The 14409-nt window shown below is 42.8% G+C and overlaps 2 protein-coding genes across 2 annotated transcripts; both read right to left on the reverse strand.

Moving 5' to 3' along the window:
- Window positions 1-429: 429 nt before the first annotated feature.
- On the reverse strand, window positions 430-5297 carry LOC122835789 (potassium voltage-gated channel subfamily A member 1-like). The gene is made up of 2 exons (XM_044125123.1): window positions 4650-5297; window positions 430-3998 (listed from the first exon to the last, which is right to left on the reverse strand). Exon 2 carries the CDS (start codon window positions 3712-3714, stop codon window positions 2239-2241), a length of 1476 nt encoding a protein of 491 aa, XP_043981058.1. The 5' UTR covers window positions 3715-3998; window positions 4650-5297; the 3' UTR covers window positions 430-2238.
- A 1892-nt stretch (window positions 5298-7189) lies between these two features.
- Window positions 7190-12500, reverse strand: LOC122835790 (shaker-related potassium channel tsha2-like). Its single transcript, XM_044125124.1, has 2 exons — window positions 10652-12500; window positions 7190-7639 (listed from the first exon to the last, which is right to left on the reverse strand). The coding sequence occupies exon 1, from the start codon at window positions 12110-12112 to the stop codon at window positions 10673-10675; it is 1440 nt and encodes a 479-aa protein (XP_043981059.1). The 5' UTR covers window positions 12113-12500; the 3' UTR covers window positions 7190-7639; window positions 10652-10672.
- Window positions 12501-14409: the final 1909 nt, after the last annotated feature.

The following is a 14409-nucleotide window of genomic DNA, read 5'->3' on the forward strand; positions in this document are numbered from 1 at the left end:
ACACGCTCAGCTGTTTCCCCTGTGACGACACTTCACTCGACATGGCACTGTTTCAAAGATAACTTACACTTACAACAGTCAGTGGAGAGAGAGAGAGAGAGAGAGTCGCACCGTCTCTACGAACTCCGTACAAACAAACGGGCTGATTGTGCGCAGCTTTAAGTGGGAAAAAAAAAAAAAAAGGAGCAGGGTTGCAACACCCTACTTTCACCATACATGTAAGTGCTTGTGTAAAAGGCTTTGCTTTGGGACTCTCACATTCAATATTGCATGACTGCAGTTTACACTTAAGGTTCTATTTTGTTATCTAACTATATATATATATATATATATATATATATATATATATATATATATATATATATATATATATATATATATATATATATATATATATATATATATATATATATATATATAAGTGTGTATGTGCATGTGTAGGTATAGGTATTGGAAGCCCTGCATTGAAGCCTTCAGCTCCGCAAGTTTGCAATGACCTCACTGAGGTAGAAACCCTGAAAGGATGCACGGTGCACAAAGAAGTAAAACCGGAGTGGATGAAGACTCTTTCTTTTCTTTTTTCTTTTTTTTTTGTGAATGAATATGGTAAACATGCAGAAAACAATCCATTGCTGCTTAATGGCATCATTAAACGCATGCCAGCACGAACATTTGGTTGTGCACGTACCACAGTCACCCGCTGTGTGAGCCTTTACTCCGTCTAGCATTCACCAACATCACACCCGGCAATGTTTGACACTGACATACACCGGATCTACCCAAACACCGTTTGCACACTGAGGCACTTTCACTGATCCTGTTGGTGGAAGGGATAAAAGGCACTGGAAACTAATCTCAGAATACGTCTATGAAACATGACTCTTTTCTGTGGACTAATTTTATTTAGTTTTTTTTCTATTAAACTTTGTAGTTGACGAAAGAAAAAAAAGAAATGACTGAAAATATATATGAACTGTTTTTGTTCTCCAAGAAGGTCCATGCACTCCTCTATTGACTAATACTGTAACTGGTGCTTATAATGATTATACGCATTTTCCAATATTACTTAGTAACTTTCTTTGTCTACTTTTAAATTAGAAACTCCGCAGCCTAACAGTTGGATTTCTGTAAATCTGATCACAATTCAGAAAGACCCAGATTTTTCGATTTCTTCAGTTTCCCCGACGATGGGGGAACTGCGAAATGGATGAACCGCAACAAGCCGTATACATCATGCTGTATACATCGCACATTAAATATACCAGGATACAGAAGTACCTTAGTGGTTAGGCCATAATGCAAGTTACTTTTTTGTCATGCTATGATCTCATTTATGTACTGTTCCCTTAAGAGTTAACATTCAGTTTCTATACTTCTAAATGATTAGCAGTTCAAAAGAAAAAGAACTCATCCAGTGCACTCTGTATGGCAACAAAGGGAGAAGTGGAAAATGGAGGCAGACATCCAAAAGAACATCCTTTCCCCTACTTTGTGACATATGCCTCATGCATGCCGGTATCAAATGGAAAGTCTCTAAAATCATGCTCGCATGAAGCTCACTTTTACAAGTTGTGCTGTGATGCATCTAAAGGGCATGGCATCGGATCACTTGGTGATAACACAATTACGGCAGCTGCTGCGTGAGCAGCAGCATTGCAGATGTCCGTGAAGCAAGCAGTTCACCATCTGTTTACATCCAAAAACAAGAGAGAAGAGCAGTCTTCCTACTATAAGGTGCTTTGCTGGGTAGCAGATCCTTTGCAGGGGGAGAGGGAAAGGAGTTGTGGGAGCAGGGAGGCGAAGGGCTTGGGGTGGGGGGGTCATCTACCTTCTTGGCGGAAACCACCTGGCTTAGAGGCTTGAATGTCTGCAGTCATTTCTGGTGCATTGTGCAGCTTGCTGATCAGTTATCTGTAGTGCATGCATAAGATTTTTAGTTATCACACCATCATCTGACAAGACAAGGTGTGCTCTGTGTCCTCTAAGGAGCTGTGTATATGTGTAGTAATCAATGTTTTCTTAACATTATAGTTATTGGATCAATAAAATTAATTATTCTATCTACATTGGTATATACTGTAACAACTCTGTATCTTTTTCTTTTCTTTATTTTTGTTTTCGGCTGAGGATAGTTGTAGGCCTAATGCCAGTAGAGCGCTCTGGGAGCTAAATGAAGCATTCCTATCAGATGGTCTACTCCCCCGTGTGACACGAAGACCAAGAGTTCCTAGCTGATGCCTAAACATCTGTGAGCAGCTTGCTTTTGTTCACACAGTTCTGAGTGGCGATAGTGCAATTTCCAGTTCTAAGGTTCGCCTCCCTAAAGTTGTCGATGCTATTGTTGATGTCTCCGTCAATCTCCATGTACTCTGACTTGCTGACGGTGGAGGAGCTACGGCGGCTGGAGTTGGTTTCGGACGGGATGTTGGGGTTGCTGACATTGAGAAGCTGGGCCTGCTCCTCTCCCTCCGTCTCTCTGTGGTAGAAGTAGTTGAAGTTGGATACAATGACAGGCACTGGGAGGGCAATTGTTAAGACTCCAGCGATTGCGCACAGAGATCCAACAATCTTGCCCCCGATAGTGACTGGTACCATGTCCCCGTAGCCCACAGTTGTCATGGACACGACGGCCCACCAGAAGGCGTCCGGGATGCTGCCGAAGTGAGAACCCGGCTCCTCGGCTTCGGCGAAGTAGACAGCGCTGGAGAATAGAATGACTCCAATGAACAGGAAGAAGATCAGCAATCCCAGCTCTCGCATGCTGGCCTTGAGGGTCTGCCCCAGGATCTGAAGTCCCTTGGAATGTCTCGACAGCTTGAAGATCCGAAACACCCTGACCAGACGGATCACCCTGAGAATGGCCAGAGAAGTCGCTTGCTCCCCCACCCCTTCGTTTTCTGGGTCTTCTGCCAACTCGGTGCCGAGTGTAATGAAATATGGGATAATGGCCACAATGTCAATCGTGTTCATCATGTTCTTGAAGAAGGCCGGTTTGCTGGGGCATGCCATGAAGCGTACTATCAACTCAAACGAGAACCAGATTATACAGAGAGTCTCAATGATAAAGAAGGGGTCAGTAAGAATATTTGGTTTGTAGCGTATTGTAATGTTCCCGAATATCTCGATTCGACCCATCGGGTCTTCTTTTAGCTGTGGTAGAGTCTCCAAACAAAATATGACAATGGAAATGAGGATCACCATCACAGACACAATGGCGATCCCTCTTGCGGTGCCTGAGCTTTCTGGATGCTCAAAAAGTAGCCAGATCTGACGTTGGAACTCCTTCTCAGGGAGCGGACGCTCTTCCTCTCGGATAAAACCCTCATCCTCACGAAACCTCTCCATCGCGTCCACTCCCAGCTCATAAAATTTGATTTCTTCTGAGAACATATCCAAGGGCACGTTTACCGGCCGTCTTAGCCGGCCCCCTGACTGGTAGTAGTACAAAATTGCATCGAAGCTGGGCCGGTTCCTGTCAAAGAAGTACTCATTTCTCAGGGGATCAAAGTACCGCATCCGCTTTTTGGGGTTACCGAGCAAAGTCTCTGGAAACTGCGACAGAGTTTTCAACTGTGTCTCGAACCGGAGGCCGGCTATGTTGATGACCACTCTCTCGCAACACTCGTGGTCATTGTGATCCGGGGGGTAGGTGTCCTGAGGGTGTCCCGGGACGGCTGAGGTCTCGTCCATGTTGTCCCCCGCTACAACGGTCATTTTCGGGGGGAAAGAGGTGGAGGAGGACGCAGCGGAGCAAGAGACGGAGCAGGAATCACGGAATCACGGAGGGGTGTCGGTTAGTCTGACTGGCCAGGCATTCACGGTTGGGAGAAATTTTTCCACTCCTCAGCTTCCCACACCCCACAGATCGTTGGAGGCGTCCCCAGTTGCGAGTGGGGGGGGTGGTTGGCTGCTTTGCCTCAGTGCGGCTCCACTGCGGCTCTCGCTGACTTGACCATTGCAGCTCCCCAGTGCATGTGAAGCAGTCGCTGCTGCTGCTTCTGTCAACCAAAGAGAGAAGGAGGGAGGGATGGAGGGAGGGACGGAGGGGATAATGGAATCAAACAGCCGAGATATTTTGCTGGCTCAGCACTTTCTGCAGTTTAGTTATTTATTTATTTAATCATCTTCTTCCCTGGGGGCTGCAATTAGAGCAGTTAGTAATGATGGCAAACACATCTCATTCAACAAGAATTTCTCAATCCTGTTTCAAAGAGGGGAAAAAACATTTTTAGCTCTATGTGCAACTTCAGAGTGTCTGTCCTTCGATTCTCTAAGGTTTTCAAGCCGAAAAAACCCCCAAAACAAACTATTTGTTTTTGCTTTGGTTGGAGAGGTAGCATTGTCCTCATGTCACATCATGTCTCTGCAAGAATGTTTGTTTTAGCTTGTCTTAAGGCAGCGATTTATGCTCCGCCACACTCACCAGTCTGAGTTAGACTGTGACGCATAGCCTTTTATTTCTTTTTTTTTCTTTTTTTTTACAGTTCCTGCATGCCTTTAACCCTACAAAGCTAGTGGCAATTTGCAAATGGATAAAGCAAGGGGCACAGCACTGCAGCAGTGTGTTAGTCTTGCAGGGTGGTGGGGTTGGGAAACAAAACAGCTCTAAAGCTCTACATAAACTTTTGTATTCAGTTTAAGAGGCTTACCGTGGTGTGATCTTGAGAGGTCCTGAACAGCTTCGAGCAGAATCATCCAACAGCAGAGCAGCAGCAGCAGCAGCAGCAGAGGCTTTTAAGGTGTGAAACTTTTAAGTTGCACCAGCCTAGCACCCGGGAGTGCGCGGTCGTCTAAGCTGCACTCTTAAAATAAGACGAGTCGAAGAGGAAAGCTATGTAATTTAAAGACGGGAGGTGGAGGGGGAAAAAAAATTAAAATAAATAAATAAGTAAATAAATAAAAGAGCGAAAAGAGGGGAACTGCTATGCTGCAAAGCCCCAAGGTTGCTTTGGCAGCGGCACGGTGGTGAGCAGAGCAAACAGCATATGAGCAAACCGCAGGAGGAGATGTTACGCTGCAGTTCGGAGAGAGATGCATTAAGGGGCAATAAGCGAGCCCTTGGCATTCCCAGACATCCCTGCATCAGCAGAAATCTGCCACAAGACGAGATGACGGGCAGGATGTGCTCCGGCGCAGGACGGTGAACGCGATTTTTTTCTTATTTATTTATTTTTTTAAAAAGAAAGGAATAATAATTTTAAAAAAAAACCCACACACACAATTAAAAATCAGAGCTGAGAAACAGACGAGTGCGGCATCGACGTCCGCACGGCTTCTCAGCGATGTCAAGCATGTTTGGCTTGATCATTTAACATGCAAGTATAAGAGGAAACAGGGGGGGCTTCGGAGGGGGGGGGGGGGGGGGGGAGGACGGAGGAGGAAGAGGTGGAGGAGGGGAGGAGTTGGAGGGTTTCGACGCAATGCAGACCGGCTCCACTAAAGGACGCCGCCAGAAGTTCTCCACACAGCACAAAAACAGGAGCGCCTGTGTGCCAGCACTGCAGACTGCAAGCACACACAGATCATCCGAAAAGTCTCGGAAATGTGACAGCTCGGATCAGATCTGTGCTCGGAGAAAGCTGGTCAGAAGGAATAAAACATCCTGATTGGCTGTGCGGATGTTGCGGCTGACATTTATACATAGTTGGGTTTTGTTGATACTGACTGAAGCATATCAGTGTTTGTTTGTTTAAAAAAAAAAACAACGAAAAAAATGTTGTTGCATTTCTCGTGAGGATAAAGAAAAACGCTCTGCAGAGGACACAAAAGACTTTCAGGACCACGGAGAGCGAACATCATGGCTCCTACTCAGAAAACCACAAAATGTTCCCCAGATACATCTGACTGAAAACTTTCTAAACAAAGCTTTAAAAATAAAAAATAAAAATAAAAAATAAAATAAAATTTTAAAAAATCCACTCTGGATCATTTTGCTAAAACATGTCCACCTGACGCTATGACGTCACACCGAGGGCTTTTCTTTTTATTATTAAATTAACGCAAATCAAACGATTCCTCAGTTGTTGTTTTTTTCTTTTCTATCATTTGACATCAAAGCTGTTACAAACATTTACTTTATACAGATGCATCTCAGCCAGTTTGGGCATCATCAAAACGTTCAGTTATTTCAGTAATTGAGTCCAAAAAATCATTTTTATCTATTAAATCGATTTACACAACTTGATATTTTCTATTCACTTATTTAATTTCACAGACTTGTGACTTACAGCTAATTCACAGTTGAGCTTCTCTGAAAGTTATTGAATAAAACCAATAAAAATATTTCCAATGCTGAAATATTTGGTGTGAGTCACTCAATAACAGAGAAAACTACGGACTTAACATTTGCCCACTAGAGACTCATTGATATCACAGGATATTGGCTACAACTGTGGCATTCCTTGCAGTAAGGCACTTCTTAACCTTAGTGCTCTTTTCATATTAAGTGTATTTTGCATTTATTTTTGGAAATCAAGGTCCTACACTGCAGGTGAAGAATGGAGGGGAACAAAACTCAAATTGGTTGGGGAGTTTCTGCTGGTTCAGTGCTGCTGGTTTGTTTCCACAGGCCCAATGTCAGCTCAGTCATCAGGCAGGAAATTAATAAGTCCTAATTGTGATTTATGGGGATTTCTTGGGGGGAGGGGGAGGTTTCTCGGCAGGACTCAAACAGAACCAACCTGCAGGAAGCGCCAACATCTGCTTTAACCATGGCTTCACTGAGGACGAGAGACACCAGAGCCAACGACAAAGACAAACCGAAGTTCACTGTTAAAGCAAGCTGGGCTCCCTGAACATATCAGCAGAGCCACACATTGACCCTCCACGTTGCACTGCATCGAAACAGGTGGTCATGCTTATCAGTAGGTTGATGTTTCTGTATTAAAAAATATTTTTCTTTTTGCTATGCAATGTATTTGTGTTATGTGATATTCTTATTTGCTGAGAAAGCCAATTTGGGAGATTTTGTAAACCGTAACTTCTTGTAATTAATCTATGTGAGTTTCACTTTCTGTATTGAATTACTGAAGTAAATGAACCATTTATAATGTATTCAAGTGGATCTGTATGTCAGGTTCTTGTTCAGACTGTGATGCACCTACTGGTGCATCACAATAATACCTTTTAAAAATAATAATAAAAAAAAAAAACATGAGATACATTCGGATCTGTGTTTAAATTAGAAAAATATATGTCTTTTATTACATTTAAAAAGTTACAGTGAATGCATGCCATGCATGTTGGCACAATACGGCTCCAGGAGTTTTTTGTTTAAAGCTGGTTGCAGAACAACAAAAAACCTGCAAAAAATAGAAATAAAAAAGATCAAGGTACACATTGCATTGCAAGCATAAGAAAGTGACATTTGAAAATTACAAAATTACAATGTGTATACATTAGAATTTTCATATAAATTAATTTACAATGCCAAAACATAATAGTGTTACTTTACACAAATAATGCACATGATGCTTATGACAACTGACAGCTTCTTTCCCCCCCATGATCGTCCACTTTAAAGTCTCTGCAGTGCACAAAAGTTCAAAGTAAAAAATAAAATCCGTGAAATTTCAAAGAGAATGCGACTTGTAAATCTTGTGACTGAAGGAAGAAAAAGCTTCATGTAGTCTTCTGTCTCCTGCAAATAAGCAAAAGTTTATTAAATCAACTTTGCATAGATGACAGATCATTTCTAGATCAATACAGATCGTCTCTAACACAGGCGATTCAATCAGTCAACGCTTCAACAGTGCAAAGATGTTCCAGAGTTTGTTCTGCTATTTGCAGATGCATCAGTCGGCCACACAGTGGCGCTAAAGTACCATTTATCAGAACAGCACTGGTCGGGTTACGGCTAGCCCGGCTGTATTATACATACAGAAAAAAAAGTCAACCTTTCCAAAAAAAAAAAACAAAAAAAAAAAACGTTGCAATTTTTCTGAAATTGTGGCATTTGACAGATAAGATATTTAAAGTTAATTTGATTAATGATAATCTGTATTCTTTTGTTTTCTTTGATTCTAAATGTTGGTGTAACACAGGTCAGTGACAGGTCAGGATTGCAAGCATTAGTTACTTTCATGTTACTGGCTTGACGCTGTGATCGATAAACTGTACTGTTTATTTTGGGGTAAATATGTCCATGTGGATAATAGTAGAGGGGTTGCAAGGCTTTTATGTTGTCAGCCAGATGCATAAAAAGTTTGGAGAACACTTTAAATTAAAAAACATCTATTAAATAAATAATACATTTTCCTGGGTTGGGTGAATTCGATGTGATGATCGTGCTTCAAAAACGTCACGAGAAAAATGCTAACACTTTCACACCATCCTAAAGTTGGAAGCCTTTGATGCTGCACAGGCGAAAGAGCCACACGTGGGAGAGTGATGACGCTGGAAGACGTGCAGGGGAAAACGACATACTGTAACCTGCAAAGGAGTTGGAGCCCCATGCAGGCCGCAAACCAATAAGCCGTGAACTCTTCAGTGCCAGCGCTAGGACACAACACTGGCGTTGTAGAGTGTGTGTGTTGGCACACGCCGGCACACACACTCTAGGTTTTCATATCCTTATGGGAACCTATTTCTGTCTACAATATGGGGTTATAGGGACCACTGCTCCTTGTGGGGACATTTTCTTGGTCCCCATGAGGGAAATTGTTGTTTTTGGGTTAGTGGTTAGGTCTGTGATGGTTAGGGTTAGGATTATGGTTAGGCTGTTAGGCCTCCTTTAACAAAGATAGTTTCTGCCTAACTTTCGGCAACTGATAATAAGTATTAATGCAGTTTTAGCTAGCAGTAATCCATTTTTTATTAGTTTATTTTCTGCTTTTACTTTTCCCACCTGGTCTGGTTCTAATAATTTGGTTTCGTCAACATGTCAATATTTGATGCTGCAGTCTCCAGGAAGGACGCCCACCCTAAAGCTTTACCCCAGCCTGAAACCTTTCTGAACGTCATTCTAACGCCTTAAAATGGCCCGCCTGATACTTAACACCGTAAAATGACACCAGGAAAGCTTAAAGGCACAGACATGACACGCGCTATGTGCCAAAAATGGCACGCTTATTTATATGCGCTGTCATGATGTCATGTAGTTTTTCTAACAATAACCCCACTGTGTGGGAAAAGGGGAGAAGTTACTCAAGCGAGAACAGGTGTGTTTTTAAAAAACTCAAATGCAATCATTTTAAATGCAGGATGTGAGGTGTGAGGTTGAAGAATCGCCACGTTTAAGAATGAAGTTGGTCTCTTCTGGTCAGACAAGCTGTTATGCATAAGGGGGCAAAAGACAACATTCTGAGTCACAATATTTATTTTTGTATTTATGTATTTATTTATCTATTTATTTAAACCAGTACTCTCCTTTTCCTTTTTTAAAGTACTTCTTTCTAAATCTCTCGAACTCATTCATGGCCCTGCCCTTAAATCACAAGCATTTAGGCCAAAAATTACAATTATTGGCAGCAGAATTTTTATTTTTTTATTTATTTATTTATTTCAAAATTATGGAGATGCACCAATAAAAGAGTGTGGTTTCACATTTGCAATATGCTTCAAAATGCAAATTTTTTTGTTATATATTTGTAATTGACAACATGCACCATTAGGCTGTCTAAAAAATATCGAGGATGTCAGAAGGTAAAATAATCTGGTCAACCAACGCATGCAGATAACCGCCTCTGAACCTGGAAGCAGATGTGCTATGGCAGCAGAGGGAAATGCTAGGTGTGTTTCCTGTCAGCTGTGTACGCGGTAACCGAGGCAACAGTTTCCACATGCTCAGGACAATGGGAAAACAATATATTGGAGAAACATTGCCTGGTCCAGTTTCAGCTACAACAATCAAGACGATTGGGTCTGAATTTGGCATAAGCAGCACGAAGGTAACTCTCCATCCTGCCTTATGTCAGCGGTTCGGGCTGCTGCTGCTGGCAAAATGTTGCGGCCGATATTTTCAGGGCACCCTGAAACTACGCTGTTAGTACAAAGTGAGAATAATTTAAAGGCCACAGTCTACCTCAGTGTTATTACGGAGTTCACTGTGTACCCACTGGCATCCAGATACACCAGGTAACATCTCTGAGACGTCCAGCTGCAAAATCTGCAGCGACTCATGGATGTCCTCATATCAATAAGGACCAAACTCTCTGAGGAATGTTTTCAACATCTTGTTGAATCTCTATCATAAAAAAAAAATAAATCAAAAATCAAAAATGAAAGCAGTGCTTAAGGCAAAACCGGCTAATCGGTGTAACTAATAAAGAGCCTGAGAGGAGCTGACTATATGCAACATTTCTAAGACATACTGAACTTTTGTACATTTTAAAGATGCACAAGTGGCTTCACGGTGCATTTTGATTTGTAAAATGAAATACATAATGTATTCACTTTGTTTTTCTTCCTTTCTATTTTACATCCAAGTAATCTCTTGCAATTTCATAAAGTTGATCTTTAGACACTCGACTCTGTTGTTGATATTTGATTGAGAAAGACAAATGCTGCCACATGCGGCCCCAGTAAAACGGATCTGGAAAAGTCTACGTGTTTTGGAGTTTGTAATGGAACCCCACATGAAACTCTCCCTCGGGCCTCATGAAACCTTGGACCGGCCGTGCATCGTAAAAACCCCTCCGCAACTAAAACTCACCAGAAACAACACTTGTCTTGTTTACACATCCGTCAGCTTTCCTGTGTAAGCCTCCGGCTGAGTCGCGTTTGGATGAGTCAGGACCTCAAGGTCGTCGCTCCCCTGATAGGACTCGGTTTTGGAGAGGGACTGGTTACTTTTTGTGGACTCCGTCTCCCCAAAGGAGCTCTGTTGCTCCGGTTGCCCGCAGGTCACGTGTATGTACTGCACATTTTCCTCCTCTTCGTTTTCTCTGTGGTAGAAATAATTGAAATTCGACACGATGACGGGAACAGGTAGAGCTATGGTCAGCACTCCGGCGATTGCGCACAGGGAACCGACAAATTTCCCCCCGATGGTGGAGGGATACATGTCTCCGTAGCCCACCGTGGTCATCGTCACCACGGCCCACCAGAACGCGTCGGGTATGCTCGAAAACGTCGACTCGGGATCCTCCACTTCGGCGAAATACACCGAGCTGGAGAACAAGATAATCCCAATGAGCAGGAAGAATATGAGCAACCCCAGCTCCCTGAGGCTGGCGTGGAGAGTCTGACCCAGGATCTGCAGGCCTTTGGAGTGTCTGGAGAGCTTGAAGATCCGGAAGACGCGCACCAGCCTGATGACCCTCAGGATGGCCAGGGAAGCCGCCTGCTGACTGCTGCCCTCATGCTCTGCCAGATCCAGGCCCAGGGTGATGAAGTAGGGCGCGATGGCCACCACATCTATCAGGTTCATGATGTTCTTGAAGAAGGCCGCTTTGCTGGGACAGGACAGGAACCTCATGGTGAACTCAAAGGAGAACCACACGATGCAAAGCGTCTCCACCATGAAGAAGGGATCCGTGAAGGGACTGGGCGCTTTGCTGTCTGCGCTTCCGTTGGCGTGCTGCTCCGGCTCTGGGGGCACCTCTCTAAACTCCGGTAAAGTCTCTAAACAGAATATGATGATGGATATCAAAATAACCATGACGGACACGATGGCGATGGACCGCGCGGGTCCCGAGCTCTCCGGGTACTCGAACAGGAGCCAGAGCTGCCGCTGGAACTCGTTGGTCGGTAGCGGCCTCTCCTCCTCTCTCGGCAAGCCCTCGTCGTCTTTGTACAGCTCTATGACTTCCTCCCCGAGTTCATAAAACTTTAATTCCTCCAGGAAAATGTCCACAGGTACACCCACGGGCCTCCTGAGCCGTCCTCCCGATTGGTAATAATAGAGGATGGCGTCAAAGCTCGGTCTGTTCCTGTCGAAGAAGTACTCGTTCCTCAGCGAGTCGAAGAAGCGCGTCCTTTTACGCGGATCCCCCAGGAGCGTCCCCGGAAAGCGCGACAGGGTTTTCAGCTGCGTCTCGAAGCGCAGGCCCGATACGTTGATGACCACCCTCTCGCTGCACTCCTGGTCCGCCGGTTCCAAGTCAGCAGCATCTTGTAACAAAGGAGTGACCGTCACAGCCTCTTCTTTATTGTCCTGGGACACCACAGTCATGTTTTGTTTTGTTGTTGTTGTTTGTTTGTTTTTACCCCCTCTGAGGGTAAATCCGCCACTCACCTCCCCGGTGCCTGATTTTATTTATTTTTTGTCCTCCAAAACCTTATCGCTCATGCGGGGCCTCCATTCCAAGAAAAAAAATCAAACTCTCACTTTTCCTTCTTACTTTCCTCTCCAATCGACTTACTTGAGGATATCCAAAAGTCGTTGTCTGTTGTTTATTTACACCGACCTCTTGGCAGATTAGTGCCTCCGAACTGACAACTTTGAATCGTGCACGGAGATCTCCACTTGCATAAGCAGGACCAGAGGCTCCAGATGGGCTATCATATTCACACCGTTTTAAACTCCAGAGCCCTCCCCATGTTGGAGGACCGGGTGACACTTGGTGCTGCTGCTGTCCCTCTCCTACTGTCTCATTTCAGTGAATGCACCGGGATGCTCCTTTTTTTTTTTTTTTTTTTTTTTTACTGATTACAGTTTTCCAAAGTATTTTGCGGTTTCTTTACAGTGTCTTGTTTCAAAGTCCTCTGGTTTACAGTGCCTTGCAAAAGTATTTATATCCATATATTGTCATGTGACAAACACAAGCTAAAAATAAAACCATGAAAAAGAAATCAAATCCTGCATGGCTCTTTAAAACGTTGTTGCAGTTATTATTATTATTTTCCTTTTCCTATTAAAATGTGCAAAATAGACCAAGCTCAGTCAAGCTGCATGGAGAGAATCTGTAAATTATTAATGTTGAAATTTATAGAATCTTGTTAGCTCTGAACTTTGACTAGGCCATTCTAACATGAGAACGTACGTTGACCTAAGCCATTCCTTCGTACCTATGGCTGTATGTTTAGCGTTGTTGGTTTTTGCAGCCTTCAGCAGGTTTTCTCCTAAAAATACTCCGCTTTTAGCTTCATCAGTCTTCGTATCTACACTTTGGCTTCCACACCACGCAGCGTTTTGCATGTAGACTAAAACGTTGAGGCTTGGACTAGACCAGAGCAACTTCTCCCACATGTTTTGCTTGCTCTTCGTAGTTCTGTGCGGAGGAGGGTAGACAGCCCGAAATTTGTACTCAAGTAAGAGCAGCACTACTTCAACGTATTTTCTCTCAAGTAAAAGTAAAAAGTGTAGTCGTCCAGGAAATTACTCGAGTTGAGAGTAAAGAAGTAAAAAAGTCTGATCATTGCATCATCAAATGGACCAAAATGTAAAGTTGTATGGAAATGTTGGTATTTTATAGATGAAAATGAAAATAATTCAAATGAATAATAATTACAAGATGTCTAAAAAGAAGGCAAAAGAAACATTTTTTCCTAATCAATTTCTTTTGATATAAAACTGTAATATGAAGCTTTAACAAAAGCTGCTGGTGTGTGTCTGTGAATCTTTGGTTATAATAAGGTTGTTCTTCCTTTAGTACCCACAATTTATCCTCTAGTATGAGTAACAATACTTCATAATAAAATTACTGTAGTAAAAATGAAAAGTACAGAATAGTAAAACACTCCTAAAAGTTTCTTTGTTTTTTTTTATTTCACAAAAAGTTACTTCAGTAAATGTATCTGAGTTTTGACCAGTTGCTCAGTACTTGAGCAGACTTTTTACAAAAATACTCTTTTACTCTCAGTCGAGTAATTTCTTGGACGACTGCTTTTTATTTTTACTTGAGTTGTAACTCTGACGCTGCGTGATTTTTACCGCTAAGAGCTGAGATTAAATTACACAAATCCCCTTTTCTCAAACTGTAAAAGTGAATTTTGAATCAGATTAGACAACTTTGTGCTGACCTAAAATACAAATGGAAGTTTGTGCCTGTGAAAAAAGAAATAAAAAAATGTTTAGGGAGTGTGCAGACTTTTGCAAGGCACTGTATTTATTACTGAAGGCCCAGCTTGTTTTCAGCTCAGGAACAAAGTCTTGATCCCTGCAAGTCCTTCATGAGGTTATTCTTGTCTCATTGGGAACCTCCAGGACTCGGACTGGATCTACTTTGACTCACAACGCCCCTTCCATACCTGTTAAGTTTAGGACTTGAGAATATTTATCTGTCCGAGGTGAATGGGTGGAGGATGGGGTATGTGGGGTAAGTGTTATCGTAAAGGCCTGAAGTGGGTGTGGGGGGGCATTATGAGAAGAAGACGACCATAAGAAAGAGTGGGGATTTAAAACTACCCACTATCATAAGAACGTGGGGCGGATTGCGACATTATTACTCTACTATGGGACGTTTAAAGGAAAATACTAATAGAGGACAGAGCGGTAAAATACGGTAGTTTCCCAGCCAAAACGGGAGA

This window comes from Gambusia affinis, linkage group LG08, assembly GCF_019740435.1.
Source record: "Gambusia affinis linkage group LG08, SWU_Gaff_1.0, whole genome shotgun sequence".
NCBI lineage: Eukaryota > Metazoa > Chordata > Actinopteri > Cyprinodontiformes > Poeciliidae > Gambusia > Gambusia affinis.

Bases quoted from the DNA above. Each gene is read 5' to 3' on its own strand.
- LOC122835789 (XM_044125123.1), bottom strand. From the start codon at position 3,714: ATGACCGTTGTAGCGGGGGACAACATGGACGAGACCTCAGCCGTCCCG.
- LOC122835790 (XM_044125124.1), bottom strand. From the start codon at position 12,112: ATGACTGTGGTGTCCCAGGACAATAAAGAAGAGGCTGTGACGGTCACT.